Here is a 20612-nt window from a genome sequence, read left to right as displayed (position 1 = left end):
CAACCTCTCAGGGCAATATTCTTATTTGAATGAGGTAAAACTAGAATTTGAACTTTATTAACTACATTTCTCAGGCAATGTGTCCTTGAAAAAAGATTCATTATTTCCATAATAAAATCCTAAAAGATATAGCATTTGTTACTGTTATTGATATAATACTGTATTAATATTATTGACATGTGCCACAATGTATTACAATGATCACTAGATATTATTTGTGAATTACACTGAATTTTATATTAGTTTTTTCACTAGTTCTTTATTCTATTTATTTTTTTAATAGATCTTTATTGGAGTATAATTGCTTCACAATACTATGTTAGTTTCTGTTGCACAACAAAGTGAATCAGCCATATGCATACACATGTCTTCATATCCCCTCCCTCTTGAGGTTCCCTCCCATCTTCCCTATCCCACCCCTCTAGGTCATCGCAAAGCACCGAGCTGATCTCCCTGTGCTATGCTGCTGCTTCCCACCAGCCAACTATTTTACATTTGGTAGTGTATATATGTAGATGCTACTCTCACTTTGCCCCAGCTTCCCCCTCCCACCCCATGTCCTCAAGTCCATTCTCTATGTCTACCTCTTTATTCCTGCCCTGCAACTAGGTTCATCAGTACCATTCTTTTTTTTCAGATTCCATATATATGCGTCAGCATACAGTGTTTGTTTTTCTCTTTCTGACTTACTTCACTCTGTATGACAGTCTTTAGATCCATCCACCTCACTACAAATAGCTCAATTTCATTCCTTTTTATGGCTGAGTAATATTACATTGTATATATGTACCACATGTTCTTTATCCATTCATCTGTCGATGGACACTTAGGTTGGTTCCATGTCCTGGCTATTGTAAATAGTACTGCAATGAACATTGTGGTATATGTCTCTTTTTGAATTATGGTTTTCTCAGGGTGTATTATATGCCCAGTAGTGGGATTGCTGGGTCATATGGTAGTTCTAATTTTAGTTTTTTTAAGGAACCTCCATACTGTTTTCCATGATGGTTGTATCAATTTACATTCCCACCAACAGTGCAGGAAGGTTCCCTTTTCTCCACACCCTTTCCAGCATTTATTGTTTCTAGATTTTTTGATAATGGCCATTCTGACTGGCCATCCTTCAAAAAGGAAAAACTTTCTTTTTACCTTTTCCAGCCTATCAGTTGCAAAGCTGTCCTGATCCACGCCCATTTCGAAATGGTTTTGTAATCGGCAATGATTTTACTGTGGGGCAAACCATTTCATTTGAATGTTTCCCTGGTTACACGTTGATTGGAAATTCAGCTCTCACTTGCCTTCATGGAGTGAGTCGCAATTGGAATCATCCACTTCCAAGGTGTGAAGGTATGCTTCTAGATTGAAGCTGTCTTTTAAGTGATATCATCTATGTTTAATAATTCTTGTTTTGGTACTCTTTTCTTGTCTGTTTTCCTCTTCAAATAGCATGCTAAATATACAGTTTTTCTTTTAGTTGTAGAATTACAGTTAGTACCCAGATCAAAGACCTAAGTCTCCATAATGAATAACTGGTTTTGTCATAATTGGCAGGAGACCTAACCTTCTTCACTGGATGCGAAAGTAAAGTTTGTTAACACTTTAGAGCTTCTTCTGTGTGATGTCTGTGTGAGTGCATCTGTGTTTGTTTAGTAATCATTCATATATAAACCAGTAACCCAGATACTACTACTGAATTTGGGCTCATTTCTTCTAAAGAAAAAAAAAAACCTTTTAAATAAAAATGGCTTGAACCTCTATATAAGGCCTTATATTTATACATGACATAAGACAAAAGTTGAACAGTGTATATATGGATAAAGTATTTGAAAAAAGAGAAAACAATGCAACTTACTAATCTAGTGATAGTGAATAGCTATGTAGCATACCTCATGCTGAAAAATAAATAAAGGCTCACTGTTTGATTCATGGTTTCCAGCTTCATTTTACATACCTTAACTGTGGTAAAAACATAACACAGATGTCTTTTATGCTGTTTAAGAGGTATGAAATGTTTACCTTTTTCTTTATAATCAGTTTATTGTGATTCTACTTAAATATTTTGTTTTGTGTTTTTTTCTGTAGCTCTTTGTGGAGGGAATATAACTGCAATGAATGGCACCATTTACTCTCCTGGATATCCTGATGAATACCCAAACTTTCAAGACTGTTTTTGGCTTGTAAAAGTACCCCCTGGGAATGGAATCTACATCAATTTTACTGTTCTTCAAACAGAACCAATCTATGATTTCATTACTGTATGGTAAGCCAAGACCATTGTTATTGATGATTCAACTGTATGTAACAGTGAAACAAGGAAGTAATGAAAATATATCACAGTCCTCTGTACAAATTGCCATCTGATGTTTGAATTGGTGTGAGTAACTGAGGGTGACAGTGTGTGTTTTGCAGAATGAGACAAACAAGAGAAATAGATTTTAGCTTATTTGCCCATGAAGTAGCTAAACACATAGAACAAAAACTTATGGGTGAAAAAATGATTTAAATTTGTTATTAAAATAATGTGCAAAACCTGGGAATTAAATCAGAGTAAGTTTAAGGTAAGAAAGTTCTCTATATACAGAACGAGTGAAATTTAAAAGCCTGCATTCCAATAAGTTATTTAATATAACTACTGAATTTCTGTCATAATAATTAATCATAAAATATTATATTTGTATTATTATTATCCTGTTAATTAAAGCATCTCTATTTAAGCTAAAAATAAAATAGCTGAATTAATTATTGACAGTTGGTTAATTGAACTACCATGTGACTTCTAAAATTCATTCTAAATTTAACAGTCTATGATTCTCAAGATTATTTTGAAGAAAATAAAAGGAAGGCAAACCTCAAGCATTTGGGAAGATCTGGGTTGTGGTCAGGAAACCAAAGACAATTTAATTGATTACAGCTAATATGGGTGCATTTCTTTTGGGTAAAAATGTGATCTTTTTAAATACTTTATCACCTAAATAAACATATACCAATATGATTTGGCACTCGTTGATTATTTCATCCACTGAATCTTTATCATCTCATATGTAATACTTTCATTAAACTTTGTGTGAAACTTTCCAAAAAAATCCATCTCACTCTCCCTTTCTCCCCTCCCTACTCTATGTCTCTCCTATAGGGATGGACCAGACCAAAACTCACCTCAGATTGGGCAATTCAGTGGAAATACTGCTTTGGAATCAGTCTATAGCACTTCAAATCAGATTCTAATCAAATTCCACAGTGATTTCACAACAAGTGGCTTTTTTGTGCTCAGTTATCACGGTTGGTATCATCTAGGCATTTCTATTTCGTGTGACACTGTTTGAAATTGTCCTTGAAAAATTGAGTGTAATATATATATTCAACCAGTGATTGAAAAGGTATTAAAATTTGACACTTTTTTGTCATTTCAAATACATTTACTTGCAAAGAACAGCCTCTTCTAAGCATTTAGGGACAATAAAATGTGAACAAATGGAGACAGGAAATAAATCAGTCAGTAGGAAATAAATCAGTCAGTAATTACCCCAGTAGAAAATAATTATTTTTGCATGGAAACGCATAAAAGAGAACCAGCTGTTCATATTTTATTGCATGTAGTTTTGAAACATCAATAGATTTTTTTCAGTACAAAATGTTTAATCTATTTAACCTTCTGTGAGTCTTTCTAAAATTAGCATCCAATAACTTTATGCTTTGGATCACATTACTCATTCATTTATACTCTGTTTCACAACTGTATCTATTCTAGAATCCTACAGTTATAAGTGACTATTTCAGATCATTAAGTTCATAGCTTTTACTCCCATGAAATAATTTATGAAGAGTTTCAATTTCAATTCTTTGTATATAATTATTCTGGGTTCTCTCTTCATAACATTAACTTTTTGAAAGAACATTCAGATGGTTTCAGAGGATTTTTTAAAATTTCCTGTTATGTTAAATTGTATTTCATTATAAATAAGAAAATGTTTATTTCTAGTGATTATATCCTTTCATCTGCTATGACCGTAGTTTCATAAGCACATTCTGTTTCATATGACTTTGTCAGACCAATTCCATGAGCATCACAGGATCAATAAGCTACTAAATTAAATTTGCAAAACTTATATTAAAATTTCCAGGGTGAACGTGTACCTTGTCCATTACATTAACATACAATTTAATGTTTTCTTCTTTTTTTAACACAAAGCAAGAAAATCTTTGATACTCAAAGCTTATATTACATGAAACATATGGTAAGTCAAATATGGTTATACACAAAGACACTTAAAGCACATTGGGTCTAGAAATACTCAGAGAACAGACCAGAAAATATTTGATTTGCTTAATCTCAGCCCTTATCAATCAGTAGATGATGCCCAATTTGTGCTTCTGTAGTGGCCAGAGCTGCATGTGTACTCTGGCACAGCCAATTAGAAAGCAGGGAGTTCAGTTAGATAACTTTGATTCACGATGTTTATTTTTTTTAATAACTCATTTGCCTTTTTTAATGAATTGGTCATTGGTACTGGCGGTATGTATATACAGTCTAAAGCTGCAACAATAGCTTTATTACTTTGAAAGGTAATCATAGCTCAAGAACTACTAAACTAAATGATTTTAAGTTCAAAAGATGAATTCGTTGCTGAACTGTATTTTGTACATTTTCTCTCTTCACAGATCCCCGCATAAATTTTTATTATTTTGTATCTTGCCTGAACAAGTGATAAAGAAGGGACTGTTCATTGATGGACTGTAAATGTCCATAAAATAATCTTATAGGGAGTGGAAAATTCTTATAAAACTTAGGAAACATTTCAAAGGGGAAATATTGTCAGAGAAAAGGATGTCAGTATCTGTATGTGTGTGTTTGTGTGTGTGTGTGAAAATGTGAAAATCCTTACATAGAAAATACAAGGAAGACAGAATGTAGGTAAACACATACAAAATATGAACGTAGATTTACATAGACACTTATGTGAATGTATATACATATATTCTCATTCCAAATTATGTTTCACCTGATTTTTGTAACTAGGTTCTGAATCATGTATATTAAAAATAGAATTATTTTAGGAATAAGGAAGATCAAATATTTGTTTAGGGCTTTGTTGTTCAGCTGACTTTGGACAAGTTATTCTTTGGTTTCCACTTTCTTCAGTTATAACACAACATGGTATATTTGCTGAGAAGATTAATGAGATACTATATATAGAGAAATTACTCCAATTACTGGGATGTATTAGGTTGAACCATATGAAATTATTGGCAGAAATGCTGAATATTGACAATTTTGTATAGCTCAACCCATGTAAGTGCTGTCATTATCACTATCATCAACATTGCGTTGCAGAGATGAAATGATTGGAGGCAATGATTAATATACAGTTAGCATTGTTCCTAGGACAGTGTATGTTCAGGAAATATTCCTTTCCTTACAATATCTTACCTCACATATTAGTTTTTCTAATAGAGTATTTATATTTATTTTTACTTATATTTTAAATTTTATAATAAGGCACAATTGCCAGAGCTTAGAGAAGCCTAACATTTGAATCAACATCTCTGGCAATTTTACCCAAACCTTAAAATAACCTTGAAATTTGGAGAGGTAGCCAGGGGTCATGTTAAAAATTGGCAGACACCTTATATTCTACTAGCTCTAGTAGGATAATTTTCCTAAGCATGTTTTCATCCTGACTCACCTTTTCAAGAATGCATGATGCCTTCATTAAATCAAATTTAAAGCTACCCTATCATCTGGTTCATTGATTCTTATTCCCCAGTGCCTACTCTGACTCCCATTAGATTCTTGCTCTCACTGCCCGCTGAACTTCCATTCTTAAATGGTTTCTTACTCATCTTCAGTTCTTAAACTCTACCTATCTTAAGTCCCATTTCTCCTTTTCTTGATAATTCAAACTCATAGGAATCACTACCATCTTTTCTATGATTGTACTTACTCTTTTTACCAAACTTTTCAGAACTTAACAGTATGATGTATTGTTTTATATGCTTTGTGAGTTTGATAATAGTGAGTGCTTTTGTGAGGACACAGATCACACTTATGCTTCTTAATCCTTTCATAGTTTTATTATTGACTAAGTAATTATATTTTAGCCTTATGGTCATGTGTGTTCGATTCTTTTTAAAATGTTGTCTAATTGAGTTTATTTGAACTGTCTTAGTGGCACCTTTTAAAAAGATTATTTTACAGTTATGTACATGTGTGCTTATCCCTCCTCACAAAAACAAAAAAGATGCCTGTTTTCAAATCGGTATTAATATAATTAGTACAATTTAATATAACCAAAAATATAATATTCATATCCATGTCTCGTATTCAGTAGCTATAGCTTAGTGCCAAAATGAGCTCTCATAATGGTAAACAAACAAACAAACAAACAAACAAAAAACTGTTCAGGTCATTTGGTACTTTTTCATAAGTTAACCAGGGAGATAATTCACTATTTAACACTTAGTTTAAGCTGATTTAATATACCTAAGCTTAGAATGGTTTACTCCCCCACTCAGTATTCTTTATATTCTCTTAGTGATTTAATAGCTCCTTCTGTTATGCCCAAACCTATAAGTCAGAAGTGGTTTTCTTAGGACTTGTGTACTTATTTTATAAATTTAACAGATCAGTATTTTCATATGTTTTCTTAAGGTCACATTGATTATTTAGGTTCTATTTATTAATATATTTCTAATATGTCTGAAAGGAGAAAAAAATGTGTTTTTATGAGATCTAGTCAGATATCTGTCTTTTATAAAACATCACCTTCATAAAGCATTTCATGATCAAAAATAACGTTCTTAAAAATCTTTGGAAAATGAAAGTTCTATGCAATGAAGAAATAGGGCAGGCATAAATGTTGAAGCACTTTATCTCAGATACCGTACTTCTTCTTCATTTGAGGAAATCTGCTAGTCTCTCTCTGTATTACTATAACCGTAATTCCCTAAAGAAAGAGCTGAATTTTCTTGATATCTGCCATAGAGTCAAGATGGGTTTGTCTTATAATAAATAATAACAGTATTCAGTCCTACTCAATGACTTCCTTAAAGTAAATTACACAAAACCTGTTTCAACTGCATGTTTTTGCAGACACTAACTTTTTATAGTCACTCTAATAGCGATAGTTACTTACCATTTACTGAATACTTAATATGCCAGGCACTTTGCTAGATGCTTTCCATGCTAATTTTTGTAATAACTCTGCAATATAAGTATTATTATCCCTATTTTAATAATTAAAGAACCAAAAGACAGAAATTTGTAATGTATATAAAGCCAGAGAACAGGGCTTCCCTGGTGGCGCAGTGGTTGAGAGTCCGCCTGCCGATGCAGGGGACACGGGTTCGTGCCCCGGTCCGGGAAGGTCCCACATGCCACGGAGCGGCTGGGCCCGTGAGCCATGGCTGCTGGGCCTGCGCATCCGGAGGCTGTGCTCCGCAACGGGAGAGGCCACAGCAGTGAGAGGCCCGTGTACCACAAAAAAAAAAAAAAAAAAAAAAAGAAGCCAGAGAACTAATAAATAGAAGGGCTGCCGGGAATTCAAAATAAGTCTGTCTGACTTAAGGACTGACCTTTTTAAAAATAATGACAACAATGACAGCAATCATAATAATAGCTAAACTATACTGAGTTCTTACTAAGTGCCAGGTAGTGTCCTAAGCTGGTATTATCTCATGCATAGATTTTATTTAATGGTATGTAAACATAAGTTTTCTTTAAAAATTAGCAATGATTTTCATTTTTATCAAGGTAAGTCATCTCACTTTCTAGAAAATACCTCTCCTAATTACAACTTGGAACTTTGAACTTTTTAGTGCTTCTCTTCCCCAGAACCTACAGGCTAACAACAATATGTTGGTAGGTTTATCACAATTTAGTGTGTTCCTCTTTGTAGTTTCCAAAATGTACTATGGTCCCTGTGTGACGAGAAAATAAGATAAGTTTATTGGGAATTTGACTTATGCCAACCACTGTATTATAGCCAGAATACATATTTACTAATTTAAAACAAAAAGGTATCATTTTAATGCTTAAATCTATTATCCACGGTACCTCTTTTTCTAATATCAGATATTAGGGAACCTCAGTTATTACAGAAGATTTTCTTAGGATAATACAATTTAATAATATATATTATCCATTGTTTTCTGTTATTGGCACAGCTTCTGTGAATCAATGGGTTGATTATATATTGAATTTCAGATTATTTTTAAGAAATGTATTTAAAAAGCCTGTAATACCTTTTAGGTCATCTTTTAAGGTTATATTGCCTTTACAATGAATGCTGTATTTGGGGACAAGTATATTTAACTCCACAAAGTCTCATCCTAAAAGAGACTACTGTAGATATAAGGACACATTTTATATAAAACATAAATCACCATTGCTTTGAACTGTGTGACCCCATTGCCTCCCACAACGTAAAGATCTGACCTCCTTTCATATTTCAGTAGATAGAGCATTGAGCTCATGAAATGTTTCATTGTTTGATTTCCAGAGAGCATAGGGGGTATGAACATCATACAATTGTATATATATATATATATATATATATACACACACACAGCTAAAAAACCAAACTGGTGAAACTATAATGATGAAAAGATATTGCCATTTACTATTATTTAAATGACTACTTAGTGATTACTTAAATGACAAAGAGTCATGTCAAAATTGCTTACCATATTTTGATATTTTGCTGTGTGTGATAAGATTCATTTATATTCTACAGTATCTCAGTCCCCTCCAGCCAAAGTCCATCAGGAACATCTCTGTAGTTAAACAAAGTTGAGTTTATAGGCTCACTGTAATGTGTGGGACAACATACCATGAGAAACCCTGTGGAGTCTCAGTGAGAGGGTGTTAGGAGGGGCTTGTTATGGGATTTGGGCTGTGTAAGATGGTTCTGGAAGGTTCAAGGAAGCATGTTTTTCCTCTGGGTTGGGTGCTTTTCGAAAATTAGAGCAGTTCTATAATTGGGTATATTAATTTTTTTCCTAGAAGGTGGAAGGTATGGAACACATCTAAAACTATGATTGGCGTGGGGTAGCAGCATTCTCTCGTACTGGCTGAGATGAAGGAATCTTGGTCATATTGGTGGTTTGGATAGCGTTTTCATTTTGTTTTATGGTTTTTGTTTTGTCTTTTCTGTGCTCAGACATGATTAGGGAAAGGTCTTGTTTTTGTCTTGTTCCAACAAGGTCAAAGAGCTATCGTGTCTGATATTAGTTGTTAGTTAAATTGATTACAGTCAACAGTAGAAAATCATGGCCTATCAGTTAGAGCCAGGCCGGCTCCAAGCCAACAGCATACAGGGGCTGTGCTTTGTTTTCTTTTGTTTTGTTTTCTTTTGCTTTTTTTTCTTTAGTCTTTTCTTTTCAATATGCAGAATAAATTGATGGTTAAAGAGCTAAAACGTGTTCCTTCATAGCCAAAACAAACCAAACTACGGTAGTAAACAGAGAAAGGAAAACAGAGACTGACAAATAAAAAATTGTCACCTCTGATGTGCTCTGTTATCTACTAATGTGCCAGGCAACTCAACCATGTAGAGAAGAGACCTTTAGCACATTACCTTTCAGACTCTAATGGTCTCAGTACTAAGGTAGGATACTTTCCATTAGCTATTGGAATATGGGGAAGTCACTTCATGCAAAAGATATTGGAATTTTCTTATGTATAATTCAGGATATTTCCCAAAAGCTTGTTTACTATACTTCTGTTTTTCCATCTCTAGGAAATTACCTAGTAACTTCTTGTTGATCCATTTCTAATGATCCATTCCAGATCTCTGGCTCATCTCCAAATCTAGGGCTGAACATTTTCTCTTGATTTCAAAAATTCTCCCTTATATAGGCAGAGAAACAAATTGATTATAAAATATTAACAGATAAAAAGTGATATTTCTAAGTAATTTAAGCACCACTGAAACTTACCTGTATGGTTCATATCAATTCACTAGCAGACTTTCTCCAAAATGGAAAAAAAAATTACTAATTATTTTTTCTTCTTAGTTAGAACTCAGATAGCATTTATTTAAATACTGCTAACTCTGCTTTCAAGTGGAGCTGCTTAAAGTTATTTTACATAACTTTTGAAATAACATTACCAAAATTACATAACTGAGTATGTAATTATCAGTGCTTTTCCTCCTCCAAATCTTCCCCAAATCATGAAGTTATCATACTTGACCTAATCTGGGTCACCACTGAAGTGCAACAGTGGTTATAGAGAACTTAGAATTTATAAGAGCACATAGAACATTTTCTTTTCCTCTGTAAGAAATACTGCATCCATATTTGGCAGAAAGGTTGTGCACTTGTGCTTTTGTGGTTTAGAGAAGGAATGGCAATTTGCCAGTGTCCTGTTTTGTCCTTTTCTGAAGAAGCCTTTAATAGCTCAGTTGAACTGAAGTAGATATATACAGCATTCTTTTCTGGAATTGGGTTGGTTATTTCATTATAAAGAAAATAGGAAATGAAAAATAACCAAATATATTGCCAGAATTAAACTCTAAAGTGATATTAAGAAGCAAATTTGTTGGACCAGGAACCAGACATCTGTACACATTTGAATGAAAACAGAGCACTGTTCAAACAATGGTCATCCTCAAAAGATACTGACATGCACTCTAATCCACAATTGCCTCTGTTTCATCCCCATTTGCAATTTTAGAGTTAGAGTCTTCTTAGGGAAGACTATTTGTTTAGAGACTCTTTTCCTCCTGAAAAAAAAACTATATTTTGTGTATTACTTAACAAATATTTGTTGGATTATAAGTAAAGTGAAAGGAGCTTATTACTCAATTGTGAAAAAGACACATGAAGCGTCTCCTCCCTTATGTTACTTAAAGCCTAGATGGTGTCACAAATAGTGAAAAAGTAAACTAATAAATGGAAAATAATAAATGTTGAAACAAGTCATGATATCCAGTTACGGGCAGAACTGAAACTTTTAAATTGTATCATCAAAAATTTAAATAGCATGAGCATGTGGTTTAGTCCATGTTTTCAATGGATAGTTCTATTTAGAAACAGCTTCAAAGTGATGACCATTAATGAAAAAACTGCATAACATAGATATTTACACATTTAAAATACACATTTGAGCTAAATCTGTGTTCTCTTTTAGATGAATCATTTTATTTGACATGCCATTCACCTTTAAGACACCATTGACTTATTTAATAACTACGCAAGGGCATCGTATCCTACCTATCATGATTGTATGTACTACAAAACAGAGTTCTGTGATTAGAAAATAAGATCAAAGGGTAGGGGGAGGAAGGCAGCGAAGAGCTCAGAAGATATGTTTATCCTGGTGACGTAAAATTGGGAATTGAGACACAAAGTCAGATTTGAAGTCGAAAGGATCAGTGAAATAATTTAGGTAGAGATTGTAGAAAATTTGTTCGAAGGAAAGTATATTCAGAATTCAAATCTATAAAATTGATGAAAATAGAGTTGCTCTTATTGAGGTAGAGGAAGGAGGACATTACACCTCCTCACACCCTCCATGACCCCAAGGTGATCCCTTGTCTCTAGGGACAGTTTATAAAATGCTGATGGTACCAAAGAATGGAGAATAAGAAAATTTAGCTCACATCACCCACGTGGTCTTGGGAAAATAACACAGTATCTCTGAGCCTCATTTTCCTCATAATAATAATTTCCAACCTCTAGTCTTTTAAACTCTCCAGCTGAGTTATCTAAGTCATTCTAAGCAGGCTCTACAGATGACAGGAGTCATGGATTCTTCATTGATAAAAATGTGCTTCTTCTTTAAAATAAAATAATTTTTGATTAGCATGAAGATTAAAAACAAGTTTACAGGCAAACAAAGATCAGATAAAATGCTCTCCTTTAAAACAATTATACTCCAATAAAAAAAAAATAAATAAAGCATAATCTCATCAGGATTTCTCCCTGTAGGGCTCTCTGTATCTTCCTCTCCCCCTTCCCTTACCTCTCTGGCGTTTCTCACAACTACCTTTTACCTTGATAATTGTAATTTTTGCTCCTGTTTCCTCCTCTATCTGAATACTCTTCTGCCCATGATTACCCTTCAGCACTGGAAAAAATCTTACTCAACCTTTAAAATTTATCTCATTCATTTCTTTTTATCAGAATTTTCCTTAACTAGTCTAGTTGATATTCCTCAGTACTCTCATAATACTCTCACAATAGGGCCAATGCTGAAGATATGGGCTTTGAAGTTAAAGGACATAGGCTGGACTTCTGGATAAACCCTGTACTAGTTGTGTGATCTCGGGCAAGTTACTAGGCCTTTAAACCTCCTTCTTTTTATCTCCGAATTGAGATACATAAAGAAATTAACTCCTAAGTTTAAGTAATAAAATTATGCATATAAAACACATTTTTCTTCAAATGTTATAACAGCATAAAATGTGTTTCTTAAATTAATAATAGTATATTACATCTTTGAAGACAACTAGTGAAAACAAGGCTTTAATCAAGCAAACAATTGTGATACAGATATCATATAGGGCCAGTAGTCATGATACTTAGATTCATAGAGACCTTTTTTCAGTGGCCTTTACCTTATGCCAAATAAGAATCTACCTAATCTAATGGGATGACCAGTTTAGAAACATAAAATTTAACAAATGGATACTTTGTAAACATACTAATCTAGCATGGTGAAAGAAGGCTCTGGAGCCAGACTGTCTATGTTCAAATCCCAGCTCTGCCATATTATAGCTGTATGAGTTGGACAAATTCTTTAATTCTTTTAACAGTTTTTCTTTTATATTATGGGAATAATTATAGAACTCATTACATAAATTAAGTAATAAAATAAATAAAATTTTTGTGAGGACTAATAGAGTTAATATAAGTAAAATGTTCATAATATTCCTTGGAATAGAGTAAGCCTTGAGTATTGTTCACAATTATGACTGAATGCTAGGCACTTTGCTAGATGCAGGGGATTCTGCGATGAGCCTTGGGAAGCTAGGCATTGAGCACATAAACAAACATGAGTGTATAATTCCAAATTGTGATTATGCCAAGAAAGAAGCACATAATCAGAAGGACTAGAATGAGGGTGAGAAATAAGGAGTTAAAAGGTAAGCATTCTTACCATGGGAAAATATTTAAGGAATAATTAATTTTCCCTCAATGTTGTAGCATTTTTTAAAATAAAGAAATAGTTGAAACTTGATAAATTCTACCATGTATTTTTATTCTTATAAATAAACCTTACATAATTTTCTTTTTTCACATATGTGAATATGTATAGCTGCTCAGAGAAGGAATAAACATTGTCTATTTTTACAGCCTATCAACTAAGAGTGTGTCAACCTCCACCACCCGTACCCAATGCTGAAATTTTGACAGAAGATGATGAATTTGAAATAGGTAAAGTCTGCTAAATTACTTTCAAAGAAAACGTGCTGTTAGCAGAGGTATTTACTTTAAAATAAATAAGAATAAAGAATAGTAGCAGCCTGTCTTAGACCTTCTTTCCCTGGATCAATAGGGATTGTAAGAATGGATAACAATGAAAAGAGGAAAGGGAGTATTAGGCAAGAAGAAAGAATTCTGTATTTCCAGGATGTACAGTTAGAAAACAGTGCAGGAATTTGAACCGTATAACTATTCTGGTAGTTCCTTCCTAAGTAATATTTTGCTACCTTCCAACACTGTAGTCTTAACTACTCTTTGAATTCAGGCATAAACCTGACATGTATAATGAAGGATATGTAGGGTGTATTAGAAGACATGTCTTATCTCCATGTCTTTGAAAACAATTGGTTGGTTATGCTCAATTTGATCGTAAATAAAGTCCTTTTAAAACTTGGTTGGAAATTTAACTGTAATAATATCTAATAGTTTGAAAAACTGTGTAAGAAAAGAAGACATCCTAATGTTATCATAATAAATTTTTATCATTATTATCCTAGTAATATTAATATTGGTTGAGAAATGTAAGAAAACATCAGTGACCAATGTACATCTAATCTTAATAGCAATAACTAGGAATCTCCTTTTAACTGCTTGATATATTTTTAATGAATATCTTACCCATACCAACCAGATTATTTCCTTACTACTATTGCTTATATCTAAACAGATTGCCCCAGTACAGTCTTACTGGTAATTTATTCTTAGCTTCAGTTCTGATTGGTCAGTGCTTATGACGTACTAGTAGTTCAATATTTTGAATGTCATCACTGCTTATAACTAATAGAATTTTTAAATTGATTGAAAATGACTGAAAGAAAAAGTATTCTAATTTTATATTGAAACATCTGTTTATTTTAACCATTACCTTGTTGCTTATCAGAAGCCCCTTCTGCATTTTTTTTTTAAACAGGTGATATTATTAGGTATCAGTGTCTTCCAGGATTTACTTTGGTTGGTAATGCAATTCTGACATGCAGATTAGGAGAACGACTCCAGATGGATGGAGCGCCTCCAGTTTGTCAAGGTACCAATTCTTATGATTATTTATTTCTAAATATCTGTTTTATGTTTAATTCAGTACTAGCAAAATAGAGAAAAATCTATTTTATATAATTATTATATATTTAACTGGCAATAATGTTAAATATTATACAACTCATAAGTGGTATTTTTCATTCCATTATTTCTCAGATTTAAGTAAACATTTTTAATTCATCCAAGGCTTAATTTTTCTAGTTTATCCCAAACTCAATTCAGTCTATTTAAATTATTTTTGCTGTGAGGAGTGGAAATGGAGGTAGAAAGCAAGAAAAATCACTTTAAATAAAGGTTCCAATGTTGACTGCAAGTAGTTTCTATTCTGACCACTAGAATCATTAAACTTTTTTGAGCACCTGTTAAGAATGAGGATCTGAGGGAAAAAACAAACAAACAGAAAGTTGTAAATGGTCCCTGCTGTGAAAGCAACATGGTGTAAGGGATATGACAGCCATACAGCTTGTAGCAATACAGCACTAAGGAAACAGGCCAGGGGGCTATAGAGTCACATAATTTTAAACTGTTTATAGGACAGGGAAAGCTTGATGGAGGCATTGTTCCCTGAGTCATAGGTTCCAAATGAAAAGTGATACTTACTTTGGTAGAACTAAGATAGGGAAAGTGTGGTCCAAGTGACAGAGGTATATGCAAAGACACAGACATGAAAGACAGTGAGGTACAGACTTCAAAGTATCCACTATGTTATAAGGGCAAGACCATGATGGATCTTGAATGATGTTGGGATTTTGACGTTCAGGAATCATGTATTATTAACTTGTATAGCTCCTAGGGCCTGTAACAGTGCCTAACACATAGTAACTAATTATAAATATTGGTTACTTTGAATAAAATTGAATTGAACTTGATTATACATCTCCAGATTTTCTTGGATTACTTCCTTCACTGGGGTTTATTCTTGAGAAATAGAAATCTGTTTTATGCAGTATCTTAACTGTTACAATGAACCTAAAACAAAAATTCTGTTTATTATTACAAGCATGCTGTAAGTAGGAATAAACGTTTGATTTTTCTACCTCACTGGAATCCTTACAAGAAGATAGAAGGATTTTCATAAGGGGCTTTTACAGTATCAAAAAGAAAGACATGTTTGGAGGTATAACCAGCAACAATATAAGAATTTTCCTTGCTCTTAGTCAATGATTTTTATAGGCCATCTTAAAAGTTGTTTGTTTATTCTGAAGTCTACCACCTTTACTCCTGAATGAACAAGCAATTACATACCAGGATTTCTTCCTTGACCCAATGTATACACTTCATTGTGAGCTCTTGGAGAGCAGCACTTCTTTTTTATATATCTGGATCCCAATTCAATATTATATTTAATTAAAAATACAAAACAGTTTTGTTATTTGAGTCCCTCATCTCTCAGATTTTCAATATCATATTTCTAAAATCAGAATTTCCTATAGATTAGTAAATGTGTTTCTTCTTATTCTATCTGCTCTGGAGAATACAAAAAAGGATGATCAGTCTTTGTCTCATGATAACACTATGGGTACTAGCTAAAAGTTAATTATCCTTCAGAATGAGTTTATGCAGTGTTGCTATATTAATTAATTGACCAGGCACTTAAGCTAAAAAGCTGAGTTAAAATTTTGTTTGAGTTAATTCATAATCCCACTAAAAGATTGTCATTCATTTGGAATCTGTTGTAACTAATCTATACTGCTTTTAGTCTATTTTAAATTATTTGATTTTTTCACTTTTCCTAAAAGAGGCTATATCATTTTTGTTATTCCTCCCTGGATCCTCAAACATGGAAAGCAAGTCTAAATATGGTGCTCTTCAAAGGGTTTGATGTAAATGAAATATAACAGGTAACTACAGATAGTTACAAACATGGAGTCCATCTAGCTGAATGTGTGAGACTTTCTGTACTTTAAACTTTCTGGGCATTAGTTTCCTCATATGCATAATGGGGATAAGAATTGTAGACATTTCTTAATGTTGCTGTGACAAGTAAGTGATATAATGAACAAAAGGTGCTTAACAGTATCTAATGTATACATATTTACTCTTGATGATTGTCTTACTCTTGACGTATGTTGGTTAGTGTGAGAATAGGTTACTTTGTGTATTTACAGTAAATTATATTGAATCATACCAGTTTTTCAAAAGTAATATGGAATATTTGTTCAATTGAAAACATTGGGAGAATTAAGATACAGCACCTGCTTTTCAATAACAATAGCCTAAGAAGAAAGTCAAAAAAGCGATGAAATGATAGACATAAAATTGCTAACTGCAATAACAGAAGCATACATTACAGAGGTACCAAGAAGAAAATCAGCAGTTCTGCTTGGGTTGATGGAGGAGAGGTTCAGGAAGTGTTTGTTTCACAGAGGATGAGACTTTATCTGGGTTTTGAGATGCACTAACATTTCAAATGCATCAGACAAGAGTAAGACTTTGAAACAGAAGCACTGATGGATAGGCTGAGTTCAAAAAAATTATAGGTCATCCAGTATGTTTGGAGCATTCTGTTTCAGAGGAGAAGCCACAGAAAACAAAGCTGGAGAAGTAGGCAGGGACTGAAGTTGAAGGTCTTTGAAGGTGCTGAATGGTTTTTAGTAAGGGAATAACATGTTCAGTAACCCAGTTAATCACTTAGTTAAATATTTCAGAAGTATGAAACAGCAGGGCACACATAACATAAACCCTTTCATAAAACTTACTTCAGTTTGTCATATGGTTATATATCTTTTATTTTAATATGCCATAGCTATATATTCACTAATGTTCTTCATCTTTGACCCAAGTTTTCCATCTCATTTCTAGCCTTCAAGTTTGTTTGTTTGTTTATTTATTTTACATATTTTTCATTTTGTGAAAAGCAAATATCAGGTTTCTCTTTTTAGACTGAGAAGGACTTAATACTATTTGCTGAATTATTATTTTTTTAATCTTGAAATCACATCCAAGAAGCGAACATCTCAGATTCAAATAAGAGAAATAGAAGTTAAAAAAAAATAAGAGAAATAGAAGTTAAAAAAAAAAAGAAAGAAAACAACTCTTAGATTAGCTATACTGTATTCTATAGTAAAAATGTGAATATCTGTATATGAAGTTATGGCAGTTATTTTCAAGTTATTTCAAGTTATTAACTTGATTAAAGAACAATCATATGTTGCCATAATTCACTATTTTTTTTTACTCTTTTCCATCTCTATACTACAGGAAGAGTTTATAATTCAAAATATTTCATGTCCTTCCACCCTGGAAATGACAAATATATAAATCCTTCATCAATTCATCTGTATTTGATATTTTGAAGCCTAGTTTATTGGAACAAACATTGAGAAACAAAGATTCTATTTAAGATAGTGATCTAATTATTTTGAGATACAACACTCTAAATCCAAGGTGGAAGTTGATGTATAGTGATTGGATTTGTAAATGGCATGAGATGTATTTCCAATTCACCAAATCCTCAAAAATTATCTAGTCTACACTTCATTCCAGTTGCTTGAATGTACGCAGTAATAACACTCAAAAATTGGTCCAAGCTATATTTAAAAACTATTTTTCAGTGATGTACATAGGATATTTTACTGTAGTGGCTACAATGGCTTCCAGGTAAAAAGTTCTATATCATATTGAACTAAATCCTGTTTGTTATATATTGGTTTACTTCTATACTGTGTGGGCTATATTGAGCAATTCCAATACTCTTCCCACGCCATAAAACTCAAAGTCTTAAGGAAAAAAAAAAGGGCTGAAATGGCATCATTTGAATGATAAGGATTTGATCATCTTGGTCACATTCTCATTCCAAATGCAAATTTAAGTATATGTTTCTATTATTTGGTCCAATGCATAATGGTATTGAGGCCAACAATTAAAGTATAGTAGTTTACTATACCTTGGAGATACACACACACACGTGCACACACACGCACACATCCTCAGGATGTACAGCAGAGGTACTGTTATGAAATGAAGAGCTGTGCTTTGTCTTGCACTTATATGGAAATAGCAGGAAGAACTGAAAGGTAACTGGCGACCCAAAACTGTTTTAAATCCTCGTGGCTTAAGCATATTCATGAGATTAGAAGTGACTTTGCCTGGAGTGAATACTCTGAGCTGGGGCAGTTTCCTGTCTGTCCTCACATACCTGAGTGAGTTAAAGTTTGAGGACAGAAGAAAAAGTAAGGAAGGAAAAGGACAGGGTAAAGACATAGGCAAGAGAGGCAGAGGGGAGAAGACGTAAGAAGATGAAGGAAAATAGGGAAATAATATAAAGAAATAGAAGGCAATAAATGCCTTATCTTTTTATTATCTACATATTTATTGTCCAGAAAAAAATGTATCTTCCATGTAATAATAAAAGGAAATTAATACCATAAAATTTTAGGTCATTCCTCCATATTTTGAACTGCAAGCTTATTATACAAGTTGTCTTTTCATACACATAGCTCAAGATATTATCTCCTTTATTGTTATTTAATATGAAAACATTTAAAACCTGGGTATTTAATGCAATTTTCACTTAAATACATTTCAATTAAAGTATTGAAATGCAACTTTAAAATGCAACTTTCACTTAGGTCTAAAACACTAGCATCATCTAATGGTATATAATTTTTGACAGTGATCTGTCCTGCCAATGAATTACGCCTGGATTCTACAGGAGTCATATTGAGCCCTGGATATCCTGACAGTTACCCAAATCTTCAGATGTGTGCCTGGAGCATTTCTGTGGAAAAAGGATATAATATTAGCATGTTTGTAGAATTCTTCCAGACAGAAAAGGAATTTGATGTTCTTCAGGTGTATGATGGTAACCATGGGTTATATTTACTGGATATTCATAAATTCAATTCAACTGCTCTAGTTATACTTTCAGACCTTCAGTAGACACACTGCTTATATGATTTTATTTTATCTTATGGGTATTTTTAGAAGTATCAACATCAAACTTACCTATATACCATATGAAAATTGTAGTTAGCTTGATTATTATGTTATAAATTGTAGCTGCTTTAGCTATGGAATTAAAATGTTTAAACAAACATTTTATGTTATGTTTTAAGTTATTATTGATGAAGTAAGTTGGTTCTGGATTAATTTCACCATATTTAATACTATTCTAAATATATAAAATACTAAAGATGTATTATTCAGTTACACCTAAATTGTATTATTTTCTTTCTGAAGGACCAAATATTCAAAGTCCAGTGCTTGTTTCACTCAGTGGGGATTATTCATCTGCTTTTAATATAACAAGCAATGGTCATGAAGTATTTCTTCAATGGTCAGCAGATCATGGCAATAACAAAAAAGGCTTCCGGATAAGATATATAGGTATGTGATATTTATAACTTCGGTACAGATCTCACCTGCATCCTCAGTATGGTTGTGATTAAAGAGCATAGACACATACACTATTTAATTAGGTATGAATTTAAATCATATTTCTTCCATTGATGTTTCTTGAGCAATTTATGTAACATCTCTATGCCTCAGTTTCCTCATTGTAATGACAATAATGCTATGTATTTCATATAATTTTGAACTGATTAAAAGGACTTAAGGTATTTATGACTTATCTAAGTTAATTATAAATTAAACTCTGGGGCTTCCCTGGTGGCGTAATGGTTAAGAATCCACCTGCCAATGCAGGGGTCATGGGTTTCAGCCCTGGTCCGGGAAGATCCCACATGCCATGGAGCAAATAAGCCCATGCGCCACAACTACTGAGCCCACGTGCCACAATTACTGAAGCCCATGCAACTAGAGCCCGTGATCCGCAACAAGAGAAGCCACTGCAATGAGAAGCCCACACACAGCAACGAAGAGTAGCCCCAACACGCTACAACTAGAGAAAGCCCACGTGCAGCAAAAAAGACCCAGTGCAGCCAAAACTAACTAAATTAATTAATTATAAAAAAAATATTTCCAGCCAAAAAAAAATTAAACTCTTGATATTTTAAGTGCTTTATTTCCCAGCAGAAATTTCCCTTGAACTCTCACAATATGTTAATAGTGTTGCTCAGTTGTATCTGATCTACTTAATATATATAACTCCTTTAAATGAGGAGTTTAAACAAAAGGTAAACATACAGTAGAAAAAATCTTTGTCTTCACTATTGCCCACCTATTTATGATACTTGCTAAAGTATATT

The 20612-nt window shown here is 33.1% G+C and overlaps 1 protein-coding gene across 3 annotated transcripts in view; it reads left to right on the top strand.

Annotated features, from left to right (window-relative positions):
* Positions 1-20612, top strand: part of CSMD3 (CUB and Sushi multiple domains 3) — a gene marked incomplete at its 5' end in the record, with an annotated part of 1086230 nt that overhangs the window by 977594 nt on the left and 88024 nt on the right. For all 3 annotated transcript variants that reach the window (XM_079722286.1, XM_079722285.1, XM_079722284.1), the window contains 7 exons: positions 1159-1347; positions 2083-2260; positions 3134-3279; positions 13300-13380; positions 14339-14452; positions 19079-19267; positions 19645-19791. In XM_079722286.1, coding sequence (XP_079578412.1) covers positions 1159-1347; positions 2083-2260; positions 3134-3279; positions 13300-13380; positions 14339-14452; positions 19079-19267; positions 19645-19791 — 1044 coding nt within the window. The remainder of the gene's footprint in view (positions 1-1158; positions 1348-2082; positions 2261-3133; positions 3280-13299; positions 13381-14338; positions 14453-19078; positions 19268-19644; positions 19792-20612) is intronic.

The sequence above is a fragment of the Hyperoodon ampullatus genome (genome assembly GCF_949752795.1).
Source record: "Hyperoodon ampullatus genome assembly, chromosome: 17".
Lineage (NCBI taxonomy): Eukaryota > Metazoa > Chordata > Mammalia > Artiodactyla > Ziphiidae > Hyperoodon > Hyperoodon ampullatus.
The sequence above is the reverse complement of the archived record's forward strand: the minus strand, read 5'-3'. Positions and strand labels throughout refer to the sequence as shown.